Source organism: Salvelinus namaycush, chromosome 13 (genome assembly GCF_016432855.1).
Source record: "Salvelinus namaycush isolate Seneca chromosome 13, SaNama_1.0, whole genome shotgun sequence".
Taxonomy (NCBI): domain Eukaryota; kingdom Metazoa; phylum Chordata; class Actinopteri; order Salmoniformes; family Salmonidae; genus Salvelinus; species Salvelinus namaycush.
In genome coordinates this window covers 12140162-12166890 of record NC_052319.1, presented here as the reverse complement: position 1 = coordinate 12166890, position 26729 = coordinate 12140162, and the positions used below count along the sequence as shown (strand labels likewise).

Genomic DNA, 26729 nt, shown 5'->3' with positions numbered 1-26729 from the left:
ATTTCTTTTATACCAACTTTTTTCGGCAATGCACCCCACAAGGATGTGTGTTTGATCACACTTGACTAGTCAAGTTGTATGAACATTTAAAGTGAACAAGACTACCTTTAAAGCAATACATGAAACCCCTCGTTTTACAGTAAAACATATGTTTACAAAAATAGTCACACAATCAACCTATGAGTTTTAAAAACAAGATTCTGTAATAAAAATAAGTTCGTAAATTATACGGCAGTTATAATGCAAGACACTGAACGCAACCCTGGAAGTACTAGCTGCAAGAGAAGTTACTAACTAAATGTTTCTGATTGTAACAACACACAAAATGTTTTACCTGTCCCTATAAAGCTGGCAAACATTTGTTTTAGTCCCCACAGAAATGAACATCCAAACAACTGGTCACCTAACAGCCTAAGAAGTTGAGTTACTACCTCATGTTAGGCACCAACCTTACATTTAGACTCAAGTAAGCATTGTCCGTTTGGCATAGATATTCACACCAAAGAAGGGGTTCACTTGACGCATTGGTCACCTTCAAAGGCTGTAAACAATTTGTAGCAGAATGAAATCTATGCTAAATCTTCCCAACATCCATGTACTTTTTTTTCTCCTTCACCTCCTTCTTTCTCTTGTCTTTTTCATATTTGTTTTTATCAGGTTTTGTGACACTGTCATATGATGTGGGAGAAGCTGTGGAGGGTGTCATGTCAGTTCTGTCTGAAGTAGAGATCTCGTTAAATGTGTCTATGACGAGAACCTCTTTATCAAGGAGCGTGCCTCCACTTTGTATCTTCTCCTTATATATGGCAGAGGCCCGCTTAACAATACGCTTGAGAAGATATCGTCTGAAAGCTCTCTGGATGACCAGGGCAGACATGTCCTCTAGCTTGCGGCGCAGTGTGGTGGTGATTGGTTCGTAGGACACCTTGGAGGGGTTGGAGGCCATAAAGCGCTCCTCCATTTGACCCCGGAGGATGTCCAAGCCTTCGCCCTCGCCCAGGACACGTTTGGTGAAGGCAAACAGGATGTCCAGGCAGTGGATGCGCTCCCCACTCACCATGGGTAAATCCATGGAGATCAACTGGATCTTGTTGGGCTTAGAGATGCGTAGCGGGGGGTCTAGCGCATCAGCAAAGTCTGACAGCTTGTCATACTCCATGAACTGGGTGGCCCGCGCATCAAACTTCTCCCAGACCTCGTAGAACATCTCAAAGTCATCCTCGCTCAGGGGCTCAGCGCTCTCCTCAGTGGCCACACTGAAGTTCTCTAAGATGACAGCAATGTACATGTTGACCACAACAAGGAAACATATGATTATGTAGCTCACAAAGAAGAGAATGGCCACAGGGGGGTTTCCACAGTCTCCCCCCTTGTACGTGCTTCCTGGGTACTCTTTCCGGCTGTCGCAGTCTGGCTCTCCCTTGTTGAGGATAGGGGCCAGCAGGCCGTCCCAGCCCCCTGACGTGGTGATCTGGAACAGGCAGATCATGCTGTTGCCGAACGTCTCAAAGTTGAACATGTCGTCAATCCCAGACTCCTTCTTGACGTATGCAAAGTTTGACATGCCAAAGATTGCATAGATAAACATCACTAAGAAGAGCAGAAGACCAATGTTGAACAATGCAGGAAGTGACATCATCAACGCAAACAAGAGTGTACGGATTCCCTTGGCACTCTTGATGAGGCGAAGGATACGGCCAATTCGGGCCAGTCGAATGACTCGGAATAAGGTTGGTGAAACCAAGTACTTCTCTATCAGTTCTGAGAGAAACATACCTGAAAGGACAGAAAATAATTACACATAATAATCTCCAAAGCATAATATCACTTTGCAGTATTACAATTATGAACAATAGGTGAAAAATCTTACCAATTATCGACAGGATAACAACGATAAAGTCAAATACATTCCAACCAATGGTAAAGTAGTATTGTCGGAGTGAGATCATCTTCAGAATACACTCTCCGGTGAACATGACAATAAACACCAGGTTGATATTGTAGAGAATTTTACGAATGTCGCTTGTCTGGTCATCCGTCTCCACCATCATGGTGACCATATTAAGGCATATAAGAATCATGATGACAATGTCGAAGGCTTGCTTTGTAATGAAATCAAAAACAAATCCTTGAAACTTGTTCTGGAGGAAACATAAGAAAGAAGCATTTTGAGACACCAGGATGTAGAAATAGAGGTTCATGAATTGAGGAATGTCTTTGTTGAGAAACATAGTGGTACAGTATGACCTTACCACTGGCCTAGGGATAGGCTTTTGGGGTTTCTTTGAGCCAAGCTTCTTCATAGCATTGTAGTATTTCTTCTGTTCCTCTGTCATGAAGATGTCTTGACCTCCAAAGTAAAGAGGCAAGACAAGCCTAGTTAAATTCCTGCAGCTCTTACACACATTTAGTTGCCCATTATTGGAGGGAAAAATCCTCATTACGTTAAATCAGAGAAAATGGATGCATGTATCATTGCATGATTACTACAACTTTAAAAAATACTTATCTTTTTCTTTTGCTGATTGAAGTTGTCTATAATGACACCAATGAAGAGGTTGAGTGTGAAGAAGGATCCAAATATGATGAATACCACAAAGTACAGATACATGTACAGATTCACTTCGTAGTCGGGTTGATCATCCAACTGTAATAGAATAGCGTAGTATTACCATACCTGAACATCATAAAACCAAAATATTATCATATATAAATAGACAATGTGCAAACACAATCAACCATTAGTCTAAAATACCTTGTGAAAGGAATTACTGAAAATACTTACATTGCGAGAGTCCACAGCTGCATACATGATGTCCATCCAGCCTTTGAATGTAGCCTTAGAGAGAAATTAAGGAACATTTTACTACCTAATAGTTAAGACACTTGTTCAGAAGGACATTGCCCTCGCACAATTTGCCTGCCCACACGAAATTGCTACAAAACCTTTGACATGGGTCCATTCTCTTTAGAAAATGTCAATAAAATATTTCTGGTGAAAGGTGAATGGAGAGAGCCGCTCACCACTTGTAACAGTGCCAGATAGCCTGCTCCCACGTTATCAAAGTTGATCTTCACATTCTTCCAGTGGGTACCTTTCAAAGCCAAACATTCTGTCTTGTTAGCCACGTCTCTGACTTCGAAGCGCTCCCTCGTGGTCATGTTGATACAATGGTAGTATTTCCCTGCAAACAGGTTGACACCCATGATGCTGAAGATGAGCCAGAAGATGAGGCACACCAGCAGCACATTGAAGATGGAGGGGATGGCTCCAAGCAGAGCGTTGATGACCACCTGCAAGGATTCACACAGACAGTCTCAGATATAGAACCATAGACAATATTGCATTGGATAATTATAATTTTCAGCACTGACAATATATACAAATGTAGGATCTTAATCCCCCTGTTGCAGGATAACTTTGCAGGATAACCTTCCAAAACTTGTGGAGTATTTAAGGTTTAAAAAGGCTTCTGAAGTTTGTAATTTCCACCTTGAAATTTCAGACCTGATTTTCCCTTATGAAAAATGTATCCATCCCTACAAAAATGTCCATTCATTTTAATCAGAATAATAATTCCCATTTCAAGTTGATGCATGATTATTTTACTGCCGTAGCAAACTGGCTCAAATTAAGATCCTACATCTGTACTGTAGGCTACATGTTGACTTTGATTGGTGATGGTGAAAATAGGAAAACACAAGAGTAAAGTGTTTAAATGCCAGTGTAAAGCTCAACACAAGTATCACTAACACCACAGCTAATCAACGACCATGACAACAACAAGGAAAAAAGGAAAGGAAAGGACAAGGGGGAAATGTATTTGTAAAGGAGAGACTGTGATGGTATGTTTACTTGTTATAGGGATTTGCAATTAGGCTACAGTGTGAAAAAAACGAAACAGAAAAAACCTTGTAGAGGCAGGATGAAGTCACATAATTTGTTTACTGTAAATGAAAAGCACAAACACAAAAATGAAGAAATTGTTCATGTTAAAGGCAGTACCCAGCAGCAAGTGTAACAGATGTATAGTGTACTCTCCATGCGTTGTGTTGAACTAACCAATAAGAATGCTTGAACATCAAATACACATTTCTTTAGAGGCAAGTGGAAACATAACCAACCCTGTTACACAAGCAACATCCAAATACAGTACAGTTTCAAAGTGCATAAATAGAGAGCCAGTGAAGCAATGAGAAGTCAGTCATGCAGATGGGATAATTCAGTGACAACCACGTGAGGAGAGACCGTCGTCACAGCACTGGCATTTGATCGATAAGAACTACGTTGGTTATACCAGTCGACACCCTTCCCGCACATATGACATCCAAAACCCTGGCTAGAGTATGTTGCTGTGAGAGTACTGTACTATGATGGTTAAGTGCAGTAGCCTCCAAGACTTAAGAATGTTTTCATGTAGTTTAATTAACTGAAGTCCAGTTAATGCCATTTCCACATGTCTTATTGATTCGTTTCCAGTTACGCTGACATCCTCTGATGAGTGCATGTGACCTGCCGGTGGGACTGATGGACACTCTTGTGTTATAACATCCTGAAAACACATGTAGGTGGAAAAGGAGGAATAGAAGAGGAGAGGTATCTAAATATACACTGAACAAAAATATAAATGCAACATGTAAAGTGTTGGTCCCATGTTTCATGAGCTGAAATAAAATATTCCAGAAATGCTTCTTCACCTGCTGGATTGTCTGAGACCAGCCACCCGGACAGCTGGTGAAATTGTGGGTTTGCACAACTGGAGAATTTCTGCACAAACTGTCAGAAACCGTCTCAGGGAAGCTCATCTGCGTGTTCGTCATCCTCACCAGGGTCTTAACCTGACTGCAGTTCGACATCGTAACCGACTTCAGTGGGCAGATGCTCACCTTCGATGGCCACTTGCAAATTGTAGAAGTGTACTCTTCACAGATGGCAGACAGCGTGTATGGTGTTATGTGGGAGAGCAGTTTGCTGACATTGTGAACAGAGTTGGTGGCGGTGGGGTTATGGTATGTTCAGGCATAAGCAACGGACAACAAACACAATTGCATTTGATCGATGACAATTTGAATGCACAAAGATACCTTGACAAGGTCCTGAGGCCCATTGTCGTGCCATTTATTTGCCTCCATCACCTCATTTTTCAGTATGATAATGCACGGCCCCATGTCGCAAGGATCTATACACAATTCCTGGAAGCTGAAAATATCCCAGTTCTTCCGTGGCCTGCATACTCACCAGACATGTCACCCATTGAGCACGTTTGGGATGCTCTGGATCGACGTGTACAACGGCGTGTTCCAGTTCCCGCCAATATCCAGCAACTTTGCACAGCCATTAAAGAGGAGTGGGAGAACATTCCAAAGCCACAATCAACAGCCTGATCAATACTATGCGAAGGAGATGTGTCGTGCTGCATGAGGAAAATGGTGGTCACACCAGATACTGACTGGTTTTCTGATCCACGTCCCTACCTTTAAAAAAAAAAAGTTATCTGTGACCAACAGAGGCATATCTGTATTTCCAGTCATGTGAAATCCATAGATTAGGGCCGCATAAATGTATTTCAATAGACTGATTCCTTATATAAACTGTAACTCGGTAAAATCTTTGACATTTTTCCATGTTGTGTTTATATTTCTGTTCAGCTATTGGGTTGCTGTGGGCCTTAGTTTGACTACAGAGCTCTGTATCCTTGCAGGGAGCTGATGTCACGTTGATAAGAGGCTGTCATTAGAGCCATGTAGAGTACTTAGAGAATTGTGCCAATGCGGGCCAATGCTACAAAAAGTCAATTCTGACAAAAGCTGTATCCCATCTAGCCAAAACCTGTTAGTTACCCATTAATGTTTCATGGGGAATATTTAAACAATGCTATGTAACTGAATGTCTAGAATTAGAAAACAAATCTAAATTCTAAAAGTTGGCGTAACTCTCTAAATATGTGGCTCTGGCTGTGATGATATGCACTAAGAGGCAACAGCACTGTAAAAATAATCTAGTTGTTTCAACTAATTATTATTATGTAGCTAGTTTTACAGCCTTTTTTTTGTTCACTAAACTTTTTGGTCAAAGTATTACCTGAATTTAACATTTTTAGTTGGCCCAAACTTAGCTCCAACATGAGAAAACGCGTTTGATCAATTTGTCTCATATGTTCATTCAACCAGAAATTATTATTTTGCCACAAAAAAGGCTGTGGAACTAGTCACACACACACACACACACACACACACACACACACACACACACACACACACACACACACACACACACACACACACACACACACACACACACACACACACACACACACACGGCCAGATCTTCAGAAAGCACAGTGTCTGTCATCACCAACCTGGGAGTGAAATTTGACCCTGCGCTCTCCTTCAATGCAAACATTAGTCACGTCTGTAAAACATAATTCTTTCGAACATCTCCCACCTAAGACCCTCTCTCACCACTTCTGAAGCAGAAAAGCTTATCCATGAATTAGTTTTCTCCAGAACTGATTATGGGAATGCAGTACTTGGGGGCCTGCCTGCAAACTCGATTGATAAATTACAACTCATTCAAAACAGTGCAGCAAAGATTATGGCACCCCATACTTGCTGACCTCTATTGGCTATCTGTCCCTCAAAGAATTGACTTTAAAATTCTCCTCCTGGTCTACAAAGCCCTAAATGGCATCGGACCTGCCTACCTGTCAGATCTACTCTCCCCCTATGAACCTCCATGCACCCTACGTTCAAGCCACGCTAAACTGCTTCATGCACCCAGGACCCGGCTAGGAACAACGGAGGCTCATGCCTTTTCCTCCCACATACCACGCCTTTGGAACTTTCTGAAAATCTCAAGGCTGTTCAGACTGTTGAGGCTTTTGAAGCAGGCCTCAAGACTAATCTTTATCGGCTGGCCTACCCTTCCTCCTAGACTTTGATTGTTGCTTTTATGATATGGTTATATACAGTACCAGTCAAAAGTTTGGACACACCTACTCATTCAAGGGTTTTTCTTTACTTTTACTATTTTCTACATTGTAGAATAATAGTGAACACATCAACACTATGAAATAATACATATGGAATCATGTATTAACCAAAAAAGTGTTAAACAAATCAAAATATATTTTATAGTCTTCAAAGTAGCCACCCTTTGCCTTGATGACAGCTTTGCACACTCTTGGCATTCTCTCAACCAGCTTCATGAGGAATGCTTTTCCAACAGTCTTGAAGGAGTTCCCACATATGCTGAGCACTTGTTGGCTGCTTTTCCTTCACTCTGAGATCCAACTCATCCCAAACCATCTCAATTGGGTTGAGGTCCGGTGATTGTGGAGGCCAGGTCATCTGATGCAGCAATCAATCACTCTCCTTGGTCAAATAGAGGTGACAGCCTGGAGGTGTCATGTTGAAAAACAAATTATAGTCCCACTAAGCGCAAACCAGATGGGATGGCGTATCGCTGCAGAATGCTGTGGTAGACGTGCTGATTAAGTGTGCCTTGGATTCTAAATAAATCACTGACAATGTCACCTGCAAAGCACCACCACACCATCACACCTCATCCTCCATGCTTCACGGTGGGAACCACACATGTGTAGATCATCCGTTCACCTACTCTGCATCTCACAAAGACACAGCTGTTGGAACCAAAAATCTCACATTTGGACTCGGTCTAATGTTCATTGCTCGTTTTTCTTGGCTCAAACAAGTCTCTTCTTCTTATTGGTGTCCTTTACTGTAGTAGTGGTTTCTTTGCAGCAATTCAACCATGAAGGCCTGATTCACACAGTCTCCTCTGAACAGTTGATGTTGAAATGTGTCTGTTACTTGAACTCTGGGAAGCATCTATTTGGGCTGCAATCTGAGGTGCAGTTAATTCTAACAAACTTATCCTCATCATCAGAGGTAACTCTGGCGGTCCTCATGAGAGCCAGTTTCATCATAGCGCTTGATGGTTTTTGTGACTGCACTTCTTGAAATGTTCCAGATTGACTGACCTTCATGTCTTCAAGTAATGATGGACTGTCATTTCGCTTTGCTTATTTGAGCTGTTCTTGCCATAATATGGACTTGGTCTTTTACCAAATAGGGCTATCTTCTGTATACCACCCCTACCTTGTCACAACACAACTGATTTGCTCAAACGCATTAAGAACTAAATAAATTCCACCAATTAACTTTTAACAAGGCACACCTGTTAATTGAAATGCATCCCAGGTGACAATAGTGAATGCAAAGCTGTCATCAAGGCAAAGGGAGGCTACTTTGAAGAAACTCAAATATATTGTTTAACACTTTTTTGGTTACTACCTGTTTCCATATGTGCTATTTCATAGTTTTGAAGTCTGCTATTATTCTACAATGTAGAAAATAGTCAAAATAAAGAAAAACTCTAGAATTAGTAGGTGTGTCCAAACTTTTGACTGGTACTGTATAATTGCTTTTTTTACTTTTATTTTTTATTTTTTTACTTTTTACTTTTATTCTATGGACTTTGAGATAATTCTTGTAAACTCAGCAAAAATAAACGTTCTCTCACTGTCAACTGTGTTTATTTTCAGCAAACTTAACATGTGTAAATGTTTGTGTGAATATAACAAGATTCAACAACTGAGACATAAACTGAACAAGTTCCACAGACATGTGACTAACAGAAATTGAATAATGTGTCCCTGAACAAAGGGGGGATCAAAATCAAAAGTAACAGTCAGCATCTAGTGTGACCACCAGCTGCATTAAGTACTGCAGTGCATCATGGACTGCACGAGATTTGCCAGGTCTTGCTGTGAGATGTTACCCCACTCTTTCACCAAGGCACCAGCAAGACTTTTCTGGGAGAAATGGCCCTAGCCCTCACCCTCCGATCCAACAGGTCACAGACGTGATCAAAGGAATTGAGATCTGGGCTCTTCGCTGGCCATGGCAGAACACTGACATTCCTGTCTTGTAGGAAATCCCGCACAGCACGAGCAGTATGGCTGGTGGCATTGTCATGCTGGAGAGTCATGTCAGGATGAGCCTGCAGGAAGGGTACCACATGAGGGAGGAGGATATCTTCCCCGTAACGCACAGCATTGAGATTGCCTGCAATGACAAGCTCAGTCCGATGATGCTGTGACACACTGCCACAGACCATGATGAACCTTCCACCTCCAAATCGATCCCGCTCCAGAGTACAGGCCTTGGTGTAACGCTCATTCCTTTGACAATAAATGCAAATCCGACCATCACCTCTGGTGAGACAAAACCACGACTCGTCAGTGAAGAGCACTTTTCGCCAGTCCTGTCTGGTCCAGCGATGGTGGGTGTGTGCCCATAGGCGACGTTGTTGCCGGTGATGTCTGCTGAGGACCTGCCTTAAACTTAGGACCTACAGGCCCTCAGTCCAGCCTCTCTCAGCCTATTGCGGACATTCTGAGCACTGATGGAGGGATTGTGCGTTCCTGATGTAACTCTGGCAGTTGTTGTTGCCATCCTGTACCTATCCCGCATGTGTAATGATCGGATGTACCGATCTTGTGCTGATGTTGTTACACGCGGTCTGCCACTGTTAGGACAATCAGCTCTCCGTTCTGTCTCCCTGTAGCACTGTCTTAGGCGTCTCACAGTACGGATATTGCAATGTATTGCCCTGTCCACATCTGCAGTCATCATGCGTCCTTACAGCATGCCTAAGGCACGTTCACGCAGATGAGCAGGGACCCTGGGCATCTTTCGTTTGGTGTTTTTCAGAGTCAGTAGAAAGGCCTCTTTAGTGTCCTAAGTTTGCATAACTGTGATCTTAATTGCCTACCGTCTGTAAGCTGTTAGTGTCTTAACGACCGTTCCACAGTTGCATGTTCATGGTTCATTGAACAAGCATGGGAAACAGTGTTTAAACCCTTTACAATGAAGATCTGTGAAGTTATTTGGATTTTTACGAATTATCTTTGAAAGACAGGGTCCTGAAAAAGGGACGTTTCTGTTTTCGCTGAGTTTATAATGAAAAGCGCTTCACAAATGTTTCTTATTATTATAACATACAATGTTTCCGAATTACATACTTGTCACACATTATCACATTGTGTATGTTCATTTATACAGTAATTCGTGTTCAACATGCCCTCACCTGGGATTTGAACACACAACCTCTTGAGTCACAGCATGCAAATCTTCCTGCTATTCCACCATGTCTGTGTCAGTAACTGATTTAACCCGTATTGTTATTCTTTGCACTTCAAAGTAAATCTCAGCTCTGTTAAAAGTACACTCAAGAAAAACTATTACATTTATCATAGTGATTAAGGAGTAACATTAAAACAGAGTAATATGCTCCACCAACGTTAGACAAGTATATGGAAAAAACTCAAATTGCTTAAATAAGTAAATCAAATCAATGATGATGAGAATAGTCAAATTAACTGCTAATTGACAAAGTCATGGTGGCGTAGCAGGATGATTGCAATGTCATGAACCAAGAGGTTGTGAGTTCAAATCCCAGGTGAGGACATGTTAAGTACTAATCACTGTGTAAATGAACAGGTGCAATGTAAGTTTGTTCAAAGCATTGCATGTGTAAATAGTTCCACAGCCATTTTTTGGTTAAAATGCCAAAAATAATAATTTCTAGTTGAATGAAGATATGAGACAAATTGAGCAAACACATCATTTTAAGTTGACTGAATGTTTGCCTACGTTTTTATCACGTTGGAGCTACGTTTGGGCCAACTAAAACTGTTAAGTTCAGGTAACACTTTGACCGAAAAGTTTACTAAATAAAAAAAAAATGCTTTGGAACCAGTTACTTGATAATATTTATTTGAAACGACTAGATTTGTTGGTGATTTTTTTACAGTGAGGGCTCTGGGGCCTCATTTTATAAAAATTGAGTACGCACAAAATATGCCCCAAAACATGCGTGCACCAGTTTTCAGTCAAAAGTTGGAATTTATTAAAACTGAACTTGAGGTGAGAATGTGCTTATCCTCCCGCAAACTTTAAACCATGTGTACGCACCGCAAGAAGGCAAAAGTAGCCTAGTAGTACCTTTGTGCAGGAATGTGACAAGTAGATAGACTACTATAATTTCAAGTTTTTGCATCTGAAAGGGAGAGCGGTTTATTACATACAGTAGAATTTTACAGGTGATAAGTGTTGATCTTTTGCATTGAAGTGTGTAGCTACCAACGTAAGTAGGCCTACTGTAGTTTTCATTTTTTTCAGAGTAAACAATGTTTCAGAATTCGCCGGCATAGCCTATTTAGGTTTGGGAAAAAGTAAATGCCAAACATTATTGAATTCAAACTATCTGTTTGCAAGTACACAACAATGTGCAATGTTTTTGTTTTTCAGACAAGTATCACGCCCTGATCTGTTTTACCTGTCCTTGTGATTGTCTACACCCCCTCCAGGTGGCGCTTATCTTTCCCAGTGTATTTATCCCTGTGTTTCCTGTCTCTCTGTGCCAGTTCGTTTTGTATGTTTCCAAGTCAACCAGCAGTTTTCCCATTCTTCTGCTTTTTGCATTCTCCTTTTTCGAGTCCTCCCGGTTTTGACCCTTGCCTGTTTCTGGACTTTGTACCCGCCTGCCTGACCATTCTGCCTACCTTGACCACGAGCCTGTCTGCCACTCTGTACCTCCTGGACTCTGATCTGGTTTTGACCGTTTTGCCTGTCCACGACCATTCTCTTGCCTACCCCTTTGGATTAATAAACATTGTAAGACTCCAACCATCTGACTTCTGTTTCTGCATTTGGGTCTCACCTTGTGCCTTGATAACAAGTTTAGATACAATGGCGCCGGAGGAGATAGCTGCTGTTTTACGGTCTCCTAACCAATTGTGCTATTGTGTGTGTTTTTTCTGTGTTATTTGTAACTTATTTTGTACATAATGTTTCTGCCACTGTCTCTTATGACCGAAAAGAGCATCTAGATATCAGGACAGCGATTACTCACCACGTACTGGAAAAACATTTTCTTTAACAAGTCAGACTGTCACGCCCTGACCTTAGAGAGCCTTTTTATGTCTCTATTTTGGTTTGGTCAGGGTGTGATTTGGGGTGGGCATTCTATGCTTTGTTTTCTATGTTTCTTTATTTCTATGTTTTGGCCGGGTATGGTTCTCAATCAGGGACAGCTGTCTATCGTTGTCTCTGATTGGGAATCAGACTTAGGTAGCCCTTTTTCCCTCCTTTCAGTGTGGGTAGTTGACTTTTGTTAGTGGCACTAAGCCCTATAAGCTTCACGGTTGTTTTTTCGTTTGTTGTTTTGTTGGCGACATTTACTCAAAAAAAAAGGAAAATGTACGCTAACCACGCTGCACTTTGGTCCACTTCTTTTGACGGCCGTGTTACGGACGCGAAGAATTTCCTTCAGACACCAGACAAGGCCCTCATCATTCACAGGAGAAAGAGACAGAGATATCGGGGACGTAGGTCGGGGTGCCTTGTAAGGATCCGACAGCGAGTGGGTAATCTGCCTTTACTATCAGTCCTATTAGCCAACGTACAATCATTGGATAACAAAATAGACGAACTACGAACACGTATGTCCTAACAACGGGACATTAAAAACTGTAATATCTTATGTTTCACTGAGTCGTGGCTGAACGACGACGTGAATAACATACAGCTGGTGGGTTTTACGCTGCATCAGCAAGATAGAACAGCTGCCTCAGGTAAGACAAGGGGTGGCGGTCTGTGTATATTTGTAAACAACAGCTGGTGCACGAAATCTAATAGTAAGGAAGTATTGAGGTTTTACTCACCTGAGGTAGAGTATCTCATGATAAGCTGTAGACCACACTATTTAGCAAGGGACTTTTAATCTATATTCTTCGAAGCTGTCTATTTACCACCACAAACCGATGCTTGCACTAAGACCCCACTCAATGAGCTGTATACGGCCATAAGCAAACAGGAAAACGCTCATCCAGAGGCAGCGCTCCTAGTGGCCGGGGACATTAATGCAGGGAAACTTACATCCATTTTACCAGCATGTTATATGTGCAACCAGGGGGAAAAAAACTCTACTCCACACACAGAGACGCATACAAAGCTCTCCCTCACCTTACATTTGGCAAATCTGACCATAATTCTATCCTCCTGATTCCTGCTTACAAGCTAAAACTAAAGTAGGAAGCACCAGTGACTCGGTCAATAAAGAAGTGGTCAGATGATGCAGATGCTAAGTTACAGGACTGTTTTGCTAGCACAGACAGGAATATGTTCCGGGATTCTTCCGATGGCATTGAGGAGTACACCACATCAGTCACTGGCTTCATCAATAGGTGCATAGATGACGTCGTCCCCACAGTGACTGTACGTGCATACCCCAACCAGAAGCCATGGATTACAGGCATCCGTACAGAGCTAAAGGGTAGAGCTGCTGCTTTCAAAGAGTGGGACTCTAACCCGGAAACTTATAAGAAATCCTGCTATAACCTTCGACGAACCATCAAACAGGTAAAGCATCAATACAGGACAAAGATTGAATTGTACTACACCGGCTCCGACGCTTGTCGGATGTGGAAGGGCTTGCAAACTATTACAGACTACAAAGGTAAGCACAGCCGACGATCTGCCCAGTGACACGAGCCTACCAGACAAGCAAAATTACTTCTATGCTCGCTTCAAGGCAAGCAACACTGAAGCATGCATGAGAGCATCAGCTGTTCCGGACGACTGTGTGATCACACTCTCCATAGCCAATGTGAGTAAGACCTTTAAAACAGGTCAACATTTACAAGGCCAAAGGGCCAGATGGATTAACAGGACGTGTAGTCTGAGCATGTGCAGACCAACTGGCAAGTGTCTTCACTGACATTTTCAACCTGTCCCTGACTGAGTCTGTAATACCAACATGTTTCAAGCAGACCCTGTGCCCAAGAACACTAAGGTAACCTGCCTAAATGACTACCGACCCGTAGCACTCACGTCTGTAGCCATGAAGTGCTTTGAAAGAATGGTCATGTCTCACATCAACACCATTATCCCAGAAACCCTGAAACCACTCCAATTTGCATACTGCCCCAACAGATCCACAGATGACCCAATTTATATTGCACTCCACACTGCCCTTTCCCACCTGGACAAAAGGAACACCTATGTGAGAATGCTATTCATTGACTACAGCTCAGTGTTCAACATAATAGTGCCCTCAAAGCTCATCACTAAGCTAAGGACCCTGGGACTAAACACTTCCCTCTGCAACTGCATCCTGGACTTCCTGAAGGGCCACCCCCAGGTGGTAAGAGTAGATAACAACACATCCGCTATAATGATCCTCAACACGGGGGCCCCTCAGGGGTGCGTGCTCAGTCCCCTCCTGTACTCCCTGTTCACTCATGACTGCATGGCCAGGCACGACTCAACACCATCATCAAGTTTGCCAATGACACAACAGTGGTAGGCGTGATCACCGACAATGATGAAACAGCCTATAGGGAGGAGGTCAGTGACCTGGCCGTGTGATGCCAGGATAACAACCTCTCCCTCACCGTGATCAAGACAAAGGAGATGAAAAAAAAGAAGAAAAAAAAGAAAAAAGAAAAGAAAAAAAGAAAAAGGAGATGATTGTGGACTACAGGAAAAGAAGGACCGAGCACGCCCCCATTCTCATCACCTGGGCTTTAGTGGATCAGGTTGAGAGCTTGAAGTTCCTTGGTGTCCACATAACCAACAAACTATTATGGTCCAAACACACCAAGACAGTCGCAAAGAGAGCACGACAAAGCCTATTCCTCCTCAGGAGGCTGAAAAGATTTGGCATGGGTCCTCAGATCCTGAAAAAGTTCTACAGCTGCACCATCGAGAGCATCCTGACTGGTTGCATCACTGCCTGGTATGGCAACTGCTCGGTCTCTGACCGCAAGGCACTACAGAGGGTAGATCGTATGGCCCAGTACATCACTGGGGCAAAGCTTCCTGCCTTTCAGGACCTCTATACGAGGCGGTGTCAGAGGAAGGCCCAAAAAATTGTGAAAGACTCCAGCCACCCTAGTCATAGACTGTTGTCTCTGCTTCCGCACGGAACGCGGTACCAGAGGGCCAAGTCTAGGTCCAAAAGGCTTCTCAACAGCTTCTACCCCCAAGCCATAAGACTCCTGAACAGCTAATCAAATGGCTACCCAGACTATTTAAATTGTCGTCGTCTCCCCTCTTTTACGCTGCTGCTACTCTCTGTTTATTATATATGCATAGTCACTTTAACTCTACCTACATGTACATATTACCTCGACTAACCTGTGCTCCCGCACATTGACTCTGTACCGGTGCCCCCTGTATATAGCCTCGCTACTGTTATTTTACTGCTGCTCTTTAATTATTTATTTTTTATTTATGTATTTTTAACACAAATTTTTCTTAAAACTGCATTGTTGGTTAAAGTCTAGAATGTAAGCATTAAGGTCTACACAAGTTGAATTCGACGCATGTGACAAATAAAATTTGATTTGATTTGAGATACAGCAAAATATTCTGCCAACCCCTCCAAAAACATTTGATCAAGGTTGCCATGCATTGCTATTTTGTTAGATACTGTCTTGGACAAATTCCAATACTTCCAATGTATATAACAAATACACACAAAAAATGTCACCATAAAAGGTGATTTTTAGGCGGAGTTATGCTTGTTCACACGTTCACAGTTTCACGACAGGTCTGATTTATAACAGGAAACTTGCGTATGTATGTTTCTAAATCTCAATATTTTTGTGTGAGTGCAGTCTTTTCAGAAATGGCGCACACAGATATTTAGTGTAAAATTTACACAATGGTTATAAATGAGGCCCCAGATCTGGTGACTCTTACCCTCATGCCCTCGAAGCGGGACAGCGCTCTCAGGGGCCTCAGCGCTCGCAGCGTCCTCAGGGACTTGATGGTACTCAGCTCAGCGTAGCCCAGGGCGTTGGCCACAAGGCTGACCAAAGAGACCTGTAAACAGAATGATGTCATCATGAGACACGTGACTAGCTGATTGACACTCAGCGGAGGCAGAGCCTCTGTCTCAAAGATATAAAGGAAATGGGTCACTGTCTCGCCTTGACTACATTACAGTATCATTTCAACAATGAAACAACAATACAATGTCTTTGCAATTACAAGCTGATTTTGATATTGTATTGGACACTAAGAACTTAGCTTAAGCAGAAAAACCCTGTGGCGCTCTCAAATAAACTGTCTATAGTTCTCAGTTCATAAAATATTTTGAAGTGGTCCTAAAGCCAGAGTCTACTTCGGTTGAGGTGAAAAAGACATAGAGACATATATAATCTTTTCCCATACAGTACCAGTCAAAAGTTTGGACACTCATTCAAGGGTTTCTTTATTTTTTATATTTTCTACATTGTAGAATAATAGTGAAGACATCAAAACTATGAAATAACACATCTGGAATCCTGTAGTAACCAAAAAAGTGTTAAACAAATCAAAATATATTTTATATTTGAGATTCTTCAAAGTAGCCACCCTTTGCCTTGATGACAGCTTTGCAGACTCTTGGCATTCTCTCAACCAGCTTCATGAGGTAGTCACCTGGAATGCATTTCAATTAACAGGTGTGCCTTGTTAAAAGTTTGTGGAATTTTTTTCCTTCTTAATGCATTTGAGCCCATCAGTGGTGTTGTGACAAGGTAGGGGTGGTATACAGAAGATAGCCCTATTTGGTAAAAGTCCATATTATGGCAAGAACAGTTCAAATAAGCAAAGAGAAATGACAGTCCATCATAACTTTGTCACGAACCAGCTCGTAGCCCTTAACAAAAAGGGAGACAACACAGAGATCGAGTAATGACAAAAATATATTTATTAACTAAAGTAAACTGAATACAATTAACAATGGTGTGTGCAGTAGTGTAAGTGAGTGGTTGCGTGCATATATGGTGATAATGAGGGGTGTTGAGAGGTGCCAAAACAAGCCACAAAATGCCACAACCAAAAATAACAGTGTGTCTGTGTGGAGAGAGTCTCCTCAATGTATGGGGGAAAGGTGTATTTATCCCCGGGATACACCGGGGCCCAGGTGTCCCATTTCGCTGACGACACTCCCGGCTCCACCCATTGACATCCTATTAAGGAAAACAAGAGCAAAGAGAACGAATTCGGCAAGAGAGTGGGAGGGTTGTCACAAGACATGAAGGTCAGTCAATCCGGAAAATTTCAAGAACATTGAACGTTCCTTCAAGTGCAGTCGCAAAAACCATCAAGCGCTAGGATGAAACTGGCTCTCATGAGGACTGCCACAGGAAAGGAAGATCCAGCGTTACCTCTGCAGAGGATAAGTTCATCAGAGTTAACTGCACCTCAGATTGCAGCCCAAATAAACGCTTCACAGAGTTTAAGTAACAGACAAATCTCAACATCAGCTGTTCAGAGGAGACTGCGTGAATCAGGCCTTCATGGTCGAATTGCTGCAAAGAAACCACTGCCAAAGGACACCAATAATAAGAAGAGACTTCCTTGGGCCAAGAAACATGAGCAATGGACCTTAGACTGGTGGAAATCTGTCCTTTGGTCTCAGTCCAAATTTTAGATTTTTGGTTCCATGTCTTTGTGTGACGCAGAGTAGGTGAACGGATGATCTCCGCATGTGTGGTTCCCAGCATTTGTTTTACACTTTTTTGGGTACTACATGATTCCATATGTGTTATTTCATAGTTTTGATGTCTTCTACAAAGTAGAAAATAGTCAAAATAAAGAAAAACCCTTGAATGAGTAGGTGTGTCAGGACTTTTGACTAGTACTGTATATATACAGTGCATTCGGAAAGTATTCAGACCCCTTGACTTTTTCCACATTTTGTTACGTTACAGCCTTATGCGAAAATGCATTAAATATTATTTTTCCTCATCAATCTACACACAATACCCCATAATGACAAAGGAAAAACTGTTTTTTAGAAATGTTTGGAAATGTATTAAGAATAAAACGTAAACAGGTTTTCATCAAGGATCTCTCTGTACTTTGCTCCGTTCATCATTCCCTCGATCCTGATTAGTCTCCCAGTCCCAGCCGCTGAAAAACATTGCCACAGCATGATGCTGTCACCACCATGCTTCATCGTAGGGATGCTGCCAGGTTTCCTTCAGATGTGACGTTGGTATTCAGGCCGAAGAGATCAATCTTGGTTTCATCAGACCAGAGAATCTTGTTTCTCATCGTCTGAAAGTCTTTAGGTGCCTTTTGGCAAACTCCAAGCGGGCTGTCATGTGCCTTATACTGAAGAGTAGCCTCCGTCTGGCCACTCTACCATAAAAGCCTGATTGGTGGAGTGCTGCAGAGATGGTTGTCCTTCTGGAAGTTTCTCCCATCTCCAGAGAGGAACTCTGGAGCTCTGTCAGAGTGACCATCGGGTTGTTGGTCACCAGCCTGACCAAGGCCTTTCTCCCCCGATTGCTCAGTTTGGCCGGGCGGCCAGCGCTAGGAAGAGTCTTCTTCCATTTAAGAATGATGGAGGCCACTGTGTTCTTGGGGACCTTTAATGCGAAATAATTTTTTTGGTACCCTTCCCCAGATCTGTGCCTCGACACAATCCTGTCTCAGATCTCTATGGACAATTCCTTCGACCTCATGGCTTGTATTTTGCTCTGACATGTACTGTCAACTGTGAGACCTTATATAGACAGATGTGTGCCTTTCGAAATCATGTCCAATCAATTGAATTTACCACAGGTGGAGTCCAATCCAGTTGTAGAAACATTTCAAGGATGATCAATGGAAATAGGATGCACCTGAGCTCAATTTCGAGTCTCATAGCAAATGGTCTGAATACTTACGTAAATGAGGTATTTCTGTTTTACATTTTTTATATATTTGCAAACATTTCTAAAATCCTATTTTTGCTTTGTCATTATGAGGTACTGTGAGTAGATTGATGAGGATTTTTCTTTTGACATCCATTTTAGAATAAGGCTATAACGTAACAAAATGTGGAAAAAGTCAAGGGGTACTAATACTTTCCGAATGCACTGTATATATATATATTTTTTGCGCAAGTGAAGAGGTAGTTAAAAAAAATACCTACGTCAACAATAAGAAAGTCCAACCAGCACCAGGCGTTGGTGAAGTATTTGGCGAATCCATAGGCCACCCATTTCAGCAACATCTCCAGGATGAAGATGTAGGTGAAGACTTTGTCCGCAAACTCCAACACCGTTTTAATGGTCTTCCTCTGTTCGATGTAGATGTCCTCAAATGCCTTGGTGTAAACACAAGACAATCCGATTATCACTTCCTATAACCCACACTAATCTCATACACCAGAGCAGCTGCTGCTGCCTCATCAGATCTGTTACCAGTTAATTCTGTGTCAAGGGATCACAGAATGGTCAATTACACAGTACTAAGCGCTTTGAAAAATAGAACAACCCTCACAGCATTTCTACTCCATTGTTTCTCATAAGGGTACTACTGTAAGTCAGACAATGGAAGAGAATCTGCCTGCCCTATCTCTCATAGCCTCAGATCCTTCCCGAAATCATTACTTCCCCACTCACCAGTGCTCCACTGCTGAGCAGGATCATGAAGATGATAAAGCTCTCAAACCAGTTGTGCTCCACTATTCTGAAGCAGGTCTTCCTCAATGTCCACCACATCTTCCACTTGCCCTCCTCAACGTTCACTTGGCAGCATTGGAATCTACGGACACAGCCTGAAAGCAGACAGCATAGCTAAACAGATTATACTTCTGCTATAAAGATCACCTCATTCCCAGAGAAATGCCCATGACGAATGTCTAACTATGTTCTGATCAGACCCATTCTGTTTCTGGGTTCCAGCTTGTTATGCCTGAAGCCATTCGCAAAAAACCAGTACCCACATCCTGAGACGTAGCCTATTGTATCTCTCACCATCAGTGAAGCATCCTTCAGCTTCCATGGACTCCTCAGGCTCCATGTCCACCGAGCCCTCTCTCTCTCCTGGGGGCCTGATGTCCACTGTACTGCCCTCTGATGAGCTCAGCGGACGGTCTTTAGCTAGCTGCTGCAAGTGGAGCGAAGCCACGGCAACATTAGCATAGCACACCCGTGACAGGGCCTGGGACACTAGCATTTGCCCGGGAGCCTCATTACAATGGATCACCCAGTGATGCAAGGGTGCTTGCCATATGTAAGCTCACAGGGCCTTTCTTTAGAGTTGTATCATTTCATGCAGAATCAATCAAAAGTACCTACAGACTTAGGAGATGAGACATGTATAGTTTGGAAAGTCCAATTGTAGGTTAAGAGATGCTGGTATATGAGCACTGTTAGAAAATATATTTGTATCTCGATAAAGGCTGTAGGTAAAAATGATTTAACTTTAGTCATATGGCATGCGTTCTCTAAAAGTGCGTGTTTGAACCAAGCTTGTGATCTTAATGATAGAACATGTGTGCTCCGGTATTTTCATGTCCAGGACTTTTTGACCCAAACAAACCAGTCCCCCCCCCTTTACATTTCCCTCATTGACATGAAAACACATATGTCCAGTTGCTAATCAGTAGACAAGCCTCATTCATTTTAAAAAGAGGGTCGCCTGCATTAGCTTAACAGCAGATACAACAGTGTTGTGCACTTTAACCAAGACAGGCACTAAGGAGTCTGCATTCCAGGCTAGTGTCAGATTAGGACCCCCCTAATCACTCAAACCTTCCCTGGAGACAGGGCATTAAACGCCCAGGACGAGATAAGTTGACAGAGTAGTGTGATCTTACTGGGGAAATAATGTAGTTTTTGATCCTATATGGTTTTACAAAGGCCTTTGTGATTTTTGGACCCATGTGGATCACACAATAAACCAGCAGCATACCACCCTGTATCCCCCTGCTGGCTTGCCTCTAAAAGCGTAGTAGGGTTGGTACTGGTCGTTCGCTGGATGGTAGACTAGATGCTCCTTGAAGTGGTTTTGGAGGGCCAGTAGGATGCACTTTTTCCTCACCCCCACCCACCCCAAAAAAAAGATCACAATGCTCCAGGGCAGTGATTGGGGACATTGCCCGGTGTAGGGTGCTGTCTTTCGGGACGGGACGTTAAATGGGTGTCCTGACTCTGCATTCACTAAAAGATCCCGTGGCACTTATCGGAAGTGTAGGGGTGTTAACCCCGTTGTCCTGGCTAAATGTCCAATCTGGACCTCATACCATCATGGCCACCTAATCATCCCCAGCTTCGAATTGGCTCAATTAGCCCCTCTCCTCTCCCCTGTAACTATTCTCCAGGTCATTGATGTAAATGTATGTGGTCTCAGTCAACTTACCTGGTAAAATAAGGGTAAAAAAATGCCTCCAATATTTAACAATAGAAAATATTCCTTAGAAAATGTCTTAAATACAGTGTAATAACTAGAGAAAGGCTGCTTTTCGAAGAGGTGTGCCGGATTACAAAATGTATCAACTTCACCACGCACCATCTAATACTCTTGACAATATTCAAACATGGGCCAATTGTATGAGGTATGTCAATAAAGCTTATTCACCGTCTATCCTCGAGCACTTGGTGTCTTTCTACTGGGTGTGTCTTCCAGCAGCCTTGAACTGAGAGCAGCCTTAATGCCTTTCTGGAGTGCAACAGCCCTGAGCTGTCATGGGACCCAGCTAATGCAGAATGGGGAATGATGTGCATGCTACGATGATATATGCGCTGAATACTCCATTTGACTAAGCTACCGGAATCATAGAGATGTTTGACCTTCAATTTAGGTACTGTTGTAGGCACTACGATGTCTTCTCATTACCACATACTGTACAGTATACTCTACTATCTGTTTTTAGTAGTAACTCAAGACGTTGCACCTCTTTTGGACTTGAGCTTATTCAGCTAATTAAGTAAAATATAATTAGTCATTACCATATAAGTAGTATTTATACTCTGTATTCTTACTTGCACATCATTAATAACGGTATGCCTACTAACAACAATATTCATTTTGGAAACTCAGCTGATTGAAATAATGATGGTCCTCTTAAAAACAAGCATTTGTAATCATCTGCTTTCATCATTCCATTATGGATCATATTCGTCAAATGAAAATGCCATAATACATGTTTGGGCTGTGAACCATTCCTCCAATGGATTTTGATCTTCAAAATCCATTACTCTACAGCATATCAGTCAGATTTGTAAAGCTCCGGGTTCTCTGGCTGCTGAGCAATCCAGCCCCCCAAAACCAAACCAAACCAAAGGAACAAAACAAAATAATAACCATGGGCTGAATTATTGATGGAAACGGTGGTGTTGATCATTCATTTAAAAAAGTATTGCAAAGAAGCCTTATATCAAAAATGAAATAAAAAAATGATCAGGGCTGGCAGCATCAGAACGGCTGCTGAACGAATATAAATGAAGTAGGGAGGAAAGTATGATCAAGCAGAAACAAACATAGATGAGCAATCCAATACAAAGGTTGTTCTTTTTTTGGTAAATGGAATAGGCAACCTCCATGGTTAGTGTTATGTACAATAAAGTGGTCTTACAAGTCTCCTCTCATTGAAAACCTTGAGAGCGTCTGTGAAACAGCTGCAATAACAAATGGGGTTAAGTGTGGTAAGTTACTGTACCACATGCTAACTTGTCTGGGAGCAAAGCATGTTAGTCACATATTAACCTCTCAGAAAATACACTTTGTGTAGAAAATACAGTCTCACCAAATTTACAAAAGTCATTATTGTTGAATGATAAATAGTAATTACAGCACCATAACAACATGAACAGCAGAGTACAACAACGTAACAGTGACATTTTATGATTGTCTGACTACAATGTCACCATAGATACTAATTCACAGTAGGCCCTCAGTTTATACCATATTCTGAGAGAGAGAGAGAGAGAGAGAGAGAGAGAGAGAGAGAGAGAGAGAGAGAGAGAGAGAGAGAGAGAGAGAGAGAGAGAGAGAGAGAGAGAGAGAGAGAGAGAGAGAGAGAGAGAGAGAGAGAGAGAGAGAGAGAGAGAGAGAGAGAGAGAGAGAGAGAGAGAGAGAGAGAGAGAGAGATGAATGGGCCTATCTACTACAACACAAGGCATTAAAGCTCCCTAAAGAGGAGGATGTAGCTGCAGAGCACTTAGACTTAAATGGCACATAATGTAATTTGAAGACTAGTATTTTCCTGTCTCTCTAGCTTCTCCTCGTTAAAGGGTCATGGTATACAGGGACTCCAGAGGATCCATAATGTCACATGCTCATGCTTTGCTTGCCATGTACCGTGGGTTAAGTGCACCAGCATGACCACTGCAATGGAAGATCCTACTTATCTTAAGCAACAAATGCATCCGCAGTGGACCACACCAAAGCCAATATCATTATCGGTCTTCATCCATCGTTCCTATTCTATTTGCCTCTCGCTCTATTTTGTCAGCCCATAAAATCAGAAGCCATAGTAGTGGTCCAAGCTTAACATGAGATCTGCGAAATTACCCCCGACTTGCATATCTCTCATTGACGTCAATACAGTACATGATCTAAAACTGTGATAAGGGAACTGGAGGGACTAAATGTTATTGTTCCCTGGATAAAATATAATGACAGTATTTTCATCATTGTGCATCATTTTGGGGAACTCTCTGACATATGCAGCTGTTCTACGTCCATAACTTGCAACTGATTAACACCCCCAGTGAACAGCGAGTGAAAGGCCAGCAATTCCCTCTTTCTAAGCTCTAATGTGCCAAACACACAATATTACATGATAATATTTGAGCACCACCTGGCTCTGGCTGTCACCATTTTCAGACACTGCATCACTTGGAAAAAGTGAAATCATCTCTAATGAGTCATTCTAATGTAATTATGTTAGACAATGTGGACAAACAAGAGCAAACAAGCAGATATTTGCATAATATCACTGTCTTTTTTAAGCTCATAAAGTCACTGTCTTTTTTTCCAAATCGTAAACCTAGATCAACAGTTGATTTCAAACTAGGTACAAGAATCTCAGACTGTGTACTACTTCCACCTAGAATCCTGCCAGTCCAAACGAAGCGAACATGCTCACCTCTTTGCTTCCCTCTATGTCCGAGGAATCGCTGCTGAAGTCCTCAGTGTTGAGGTTTTCAAAGTCCGACTCCCCCACAGCGATGGGCACCGTGACGGTCAGACTGGGGTTGTGGATGAACTGCATGTAGTCAGTGTTGTCGTTGACTATGTACTTCCCTGCTGCATTGTTACCCATTCCCATGCCTACCCCACCGGTGGTGCCATTGTCATCCTTCACGTATTCAGGGTCTTTCATGATCTCCACAGTGGTGTGGTTGGAGTTGTAGTTGCTTCTGTGGAGGTCATCCAGGGGCTTGTCCTCATTCATGCTCCCCTTCTTTTTCCTCAGACAGATGCTGTGGAAGGAGTGGCACACCAAGGCCTTGACAAAGGCGATGCCCTGGTGGATGCGGCCTATGGCCACCGTCAGATTGTTCATCTCGCTGTCATCGTCCGTGGCCGCCAGGTTATCAGCACTGAACGAGCTCAGCAGCAGGGCCAGGAACAGATTCAGGACCTGCCACACACACACACATAATGTTTCAAAGTTACTGTAATTGATAAAAACGTACAATGGATTAACAGTAATACAGATACAGTATAGAGCTATAAACCTACCACCAGGTTCCCGATGACCATGACCATCATGAAGACGATGAGACACATGCTCTGGTCAGCCACCTCCATACAGTCCCACATGGTCTCGATCCACTCCCCACACAGCACCCGGAACACAATCAGGAAGGAGTGGAAGAAGTCATGCATGTGCCACCGGGGCAGTGTGCAGTCTGTAGAGATCTTACACACATAGTCTCTGTATTTCTTCCCAAACAGCTGCATGCCCACCACGGCGAAGATGAAGACGATGATGGCCAGGACCAGGGTGAGGTTACCCAGAGCCCCCACTGAGTTACCAATGATCTTGATCAGCATGTTCAGTGTGGGCCAAGACTTGGCCAGTTTGAATACTCTCAGCTGCATACAAAGATAACAATAGGATTAATATTCATTGCTATTCCAATACCTTTTACTTTTTACCAGTGATTATTGACTGAACCTGCAGCATATTGGATGCTGTGCTGTAGTGCCGATGCTCTTACCAATCGGAATGATCTGAGGACAGACATTCCAGACACGTTGGCCAAGCCAATCTCCATCAAGCTCAAACTGACAATGATACCATCAAATATATTCCAGCCTTCCTTAAAATAACAGTACGGATCCAAAGCAATAATCTTGAAACACATCTCAGCTGTGAAGATACCTGTGAACACCTGAGTAAAACAACACACAAAACAGTGACAACAGTAATTAACATGTCATGGCGATTCCAAAATGGCCGATTCAAAGTGATATGGAAAAAACTATTGACGTGACTGCGTACCAGGTTTCCCACAGAAAGCATTCTTTTGAAATTCCCAGACATTGAGTGGTGCTCCATAGCCATGAACACTGTGTTCAGAACAATACATATGGTAATAGTCAGGTCTACAAACGGGTCCATCACGATCATCTTGACTGTCTTCTTGATCCTCAGCCATGCCGGACAACAGTCCCAGATGAGGAAGGTGTTGGAGAACTTGTACCAGCAAGGAGGGCACTCCTGTCTCGACTCTTCAAGTTCTGATACACATAGAGGAGAAATAACAGAAAATATTTGTTTTATGAATGTGTCCTCATTTAGTCTATTCATGCTTTTTGTTTTAGGGGGTGTCTAGGGTATGGTATAGTCGTACACACCTTCCATAGTATTAGTTATAACACTAGCTACACTGAAGGCCCTCTGCCTGGCCCCTGGGTCCTCCAGGAAGTTCATAGAGGCCTGGTACGATTCACATCGGGCCTTTCTGTACTCTGGCTCCGTAGTGTTGCCCTGGACGTACATAGATGAATCTGTTACATGAAGTTACATCATTTGGATGCATCTTCCATGGATTGACAAGTCAACACAAACCAACTGCATCAGCAGTTAACACAAAGTTACCACCAGAGATGGCCATGTTCAAGAGGCTTAATAATCCCTTAACCGGGATGTTATTATCTGTTAAACCCCAAAATACTGTATTTGCAATCACATCAATAGAAATATTGAAATAGGTTCGTACATACTGTATATAGAATATATGACAATCTATATGAAAACTAGATCTGTTTATACTGCCTTCTATTTCATTTGTTTAAACACATGTTATCTTTCAGTGTGTACATGTCGTTTATACCGTACAAGACCAAGGAAAACACGTGCAGTCAGAAAGGGAGAGAAGGGAAAGAGAGAAGGGAATGCAACAATAGACACACTAGAACACCACAGCAGAACTACAGTAGAGGCTCGGCAGGTGGAGACCGCACAGAGCTGGTCTAGGTCATCCAGGCTAAACCAAACTTCCTTACGTTGTCATCGGTAGAGGCTTTATCTACTGTCACGTCTGGCAGAAGGAGTCCCTCAGGTGATGTGGGAAGTGAAGCCCCGCCCACCAGGGACACCACCCCATTGCAGTCCACGGAGCTGTGCTTCTTCCCATTGGCCGGCAACAGGACATGTGACGGCATGCTGTTCTGGCTGAGGTTGCTGGAGCGCCGGTCGCTCCGCCGGGGGACAAACAGAGATCCCCGGCGACTGTCGTTGTCCTCGAAAGTACTGTTCTCGTCGTCGGCAAAGTCGTTCTCCGAGCCCATGTCTTGCGCTCGGTCCCGGAAGCTGAAGAGGCTTGCCTGGCTGTTTCGTCTGGATGAGAACAGGGGTCCACGGATACTCAGGAAGGACTGGGAGAGAAAGACATTCCTCAGTGCCTATCACT

The 26729-nt window shown here is 42.7% G+C and overlaps 1 protein-coding gene across 1 annotated transcript in view; it reads right to left on the bottom strand.

Annotated features, from left to right (window-relative positions):
- Positions 1-574: 574 nt before the first annotated feature.
- LOC120057766 (sodium channel protein type 2 subunit alpha-like) overlaps positions 575-26729 on the bottom strand; it is a 37448-nt gene continuing 11293 nt past the window's right edge. The window contains exons 11-26 of the mRNA XM_039006239.1: positions 26323-26694; positions 25672-25804; positions 25316-25554; positions 25032-25205; positions 24550-24906; positions 23951-24448; positions 19833-19965; positions 19479-19633; positions 19007-19180; positions 15796-15918; positions 3025-3294; positions 2786-2839; positions 2510-2647; positions 2253-2357; positions 1871-2141; positions 575-1776 (exon numbers count right to left, since the gene is read on the bottom strand). Coding sequence (XP_038862167.1) covers positions 575-1776; positions 1871-2141; positions 2253-2357; positions 2510-2647; positions 2786-2839; positions 3025-3294; positions 15796-15918; positions 19007-19180; positions 19479-19633; positions 19833-19965; positions 23951-24448; positions 24550-24906; positions 25032-25205; positions 25316-25554; positions 25672-25804; positions 26323-26694 — 4398 coding nt within the window. The remainder of the gene's footprint in view (positions 1777-1870; positions 2142-2252; positions 2358-2509; positions 2648-2785; positions 2840-3024; positions 3295-15795; positions 15919-19006; positions 19181-19478; positions 19634-19832; positions 19966-23950; positions 24449-24549; positions 24907-25031; positions 25206-25315; positions 25555-25671; positions 25805-26322; positions 26695-26729) is intronic.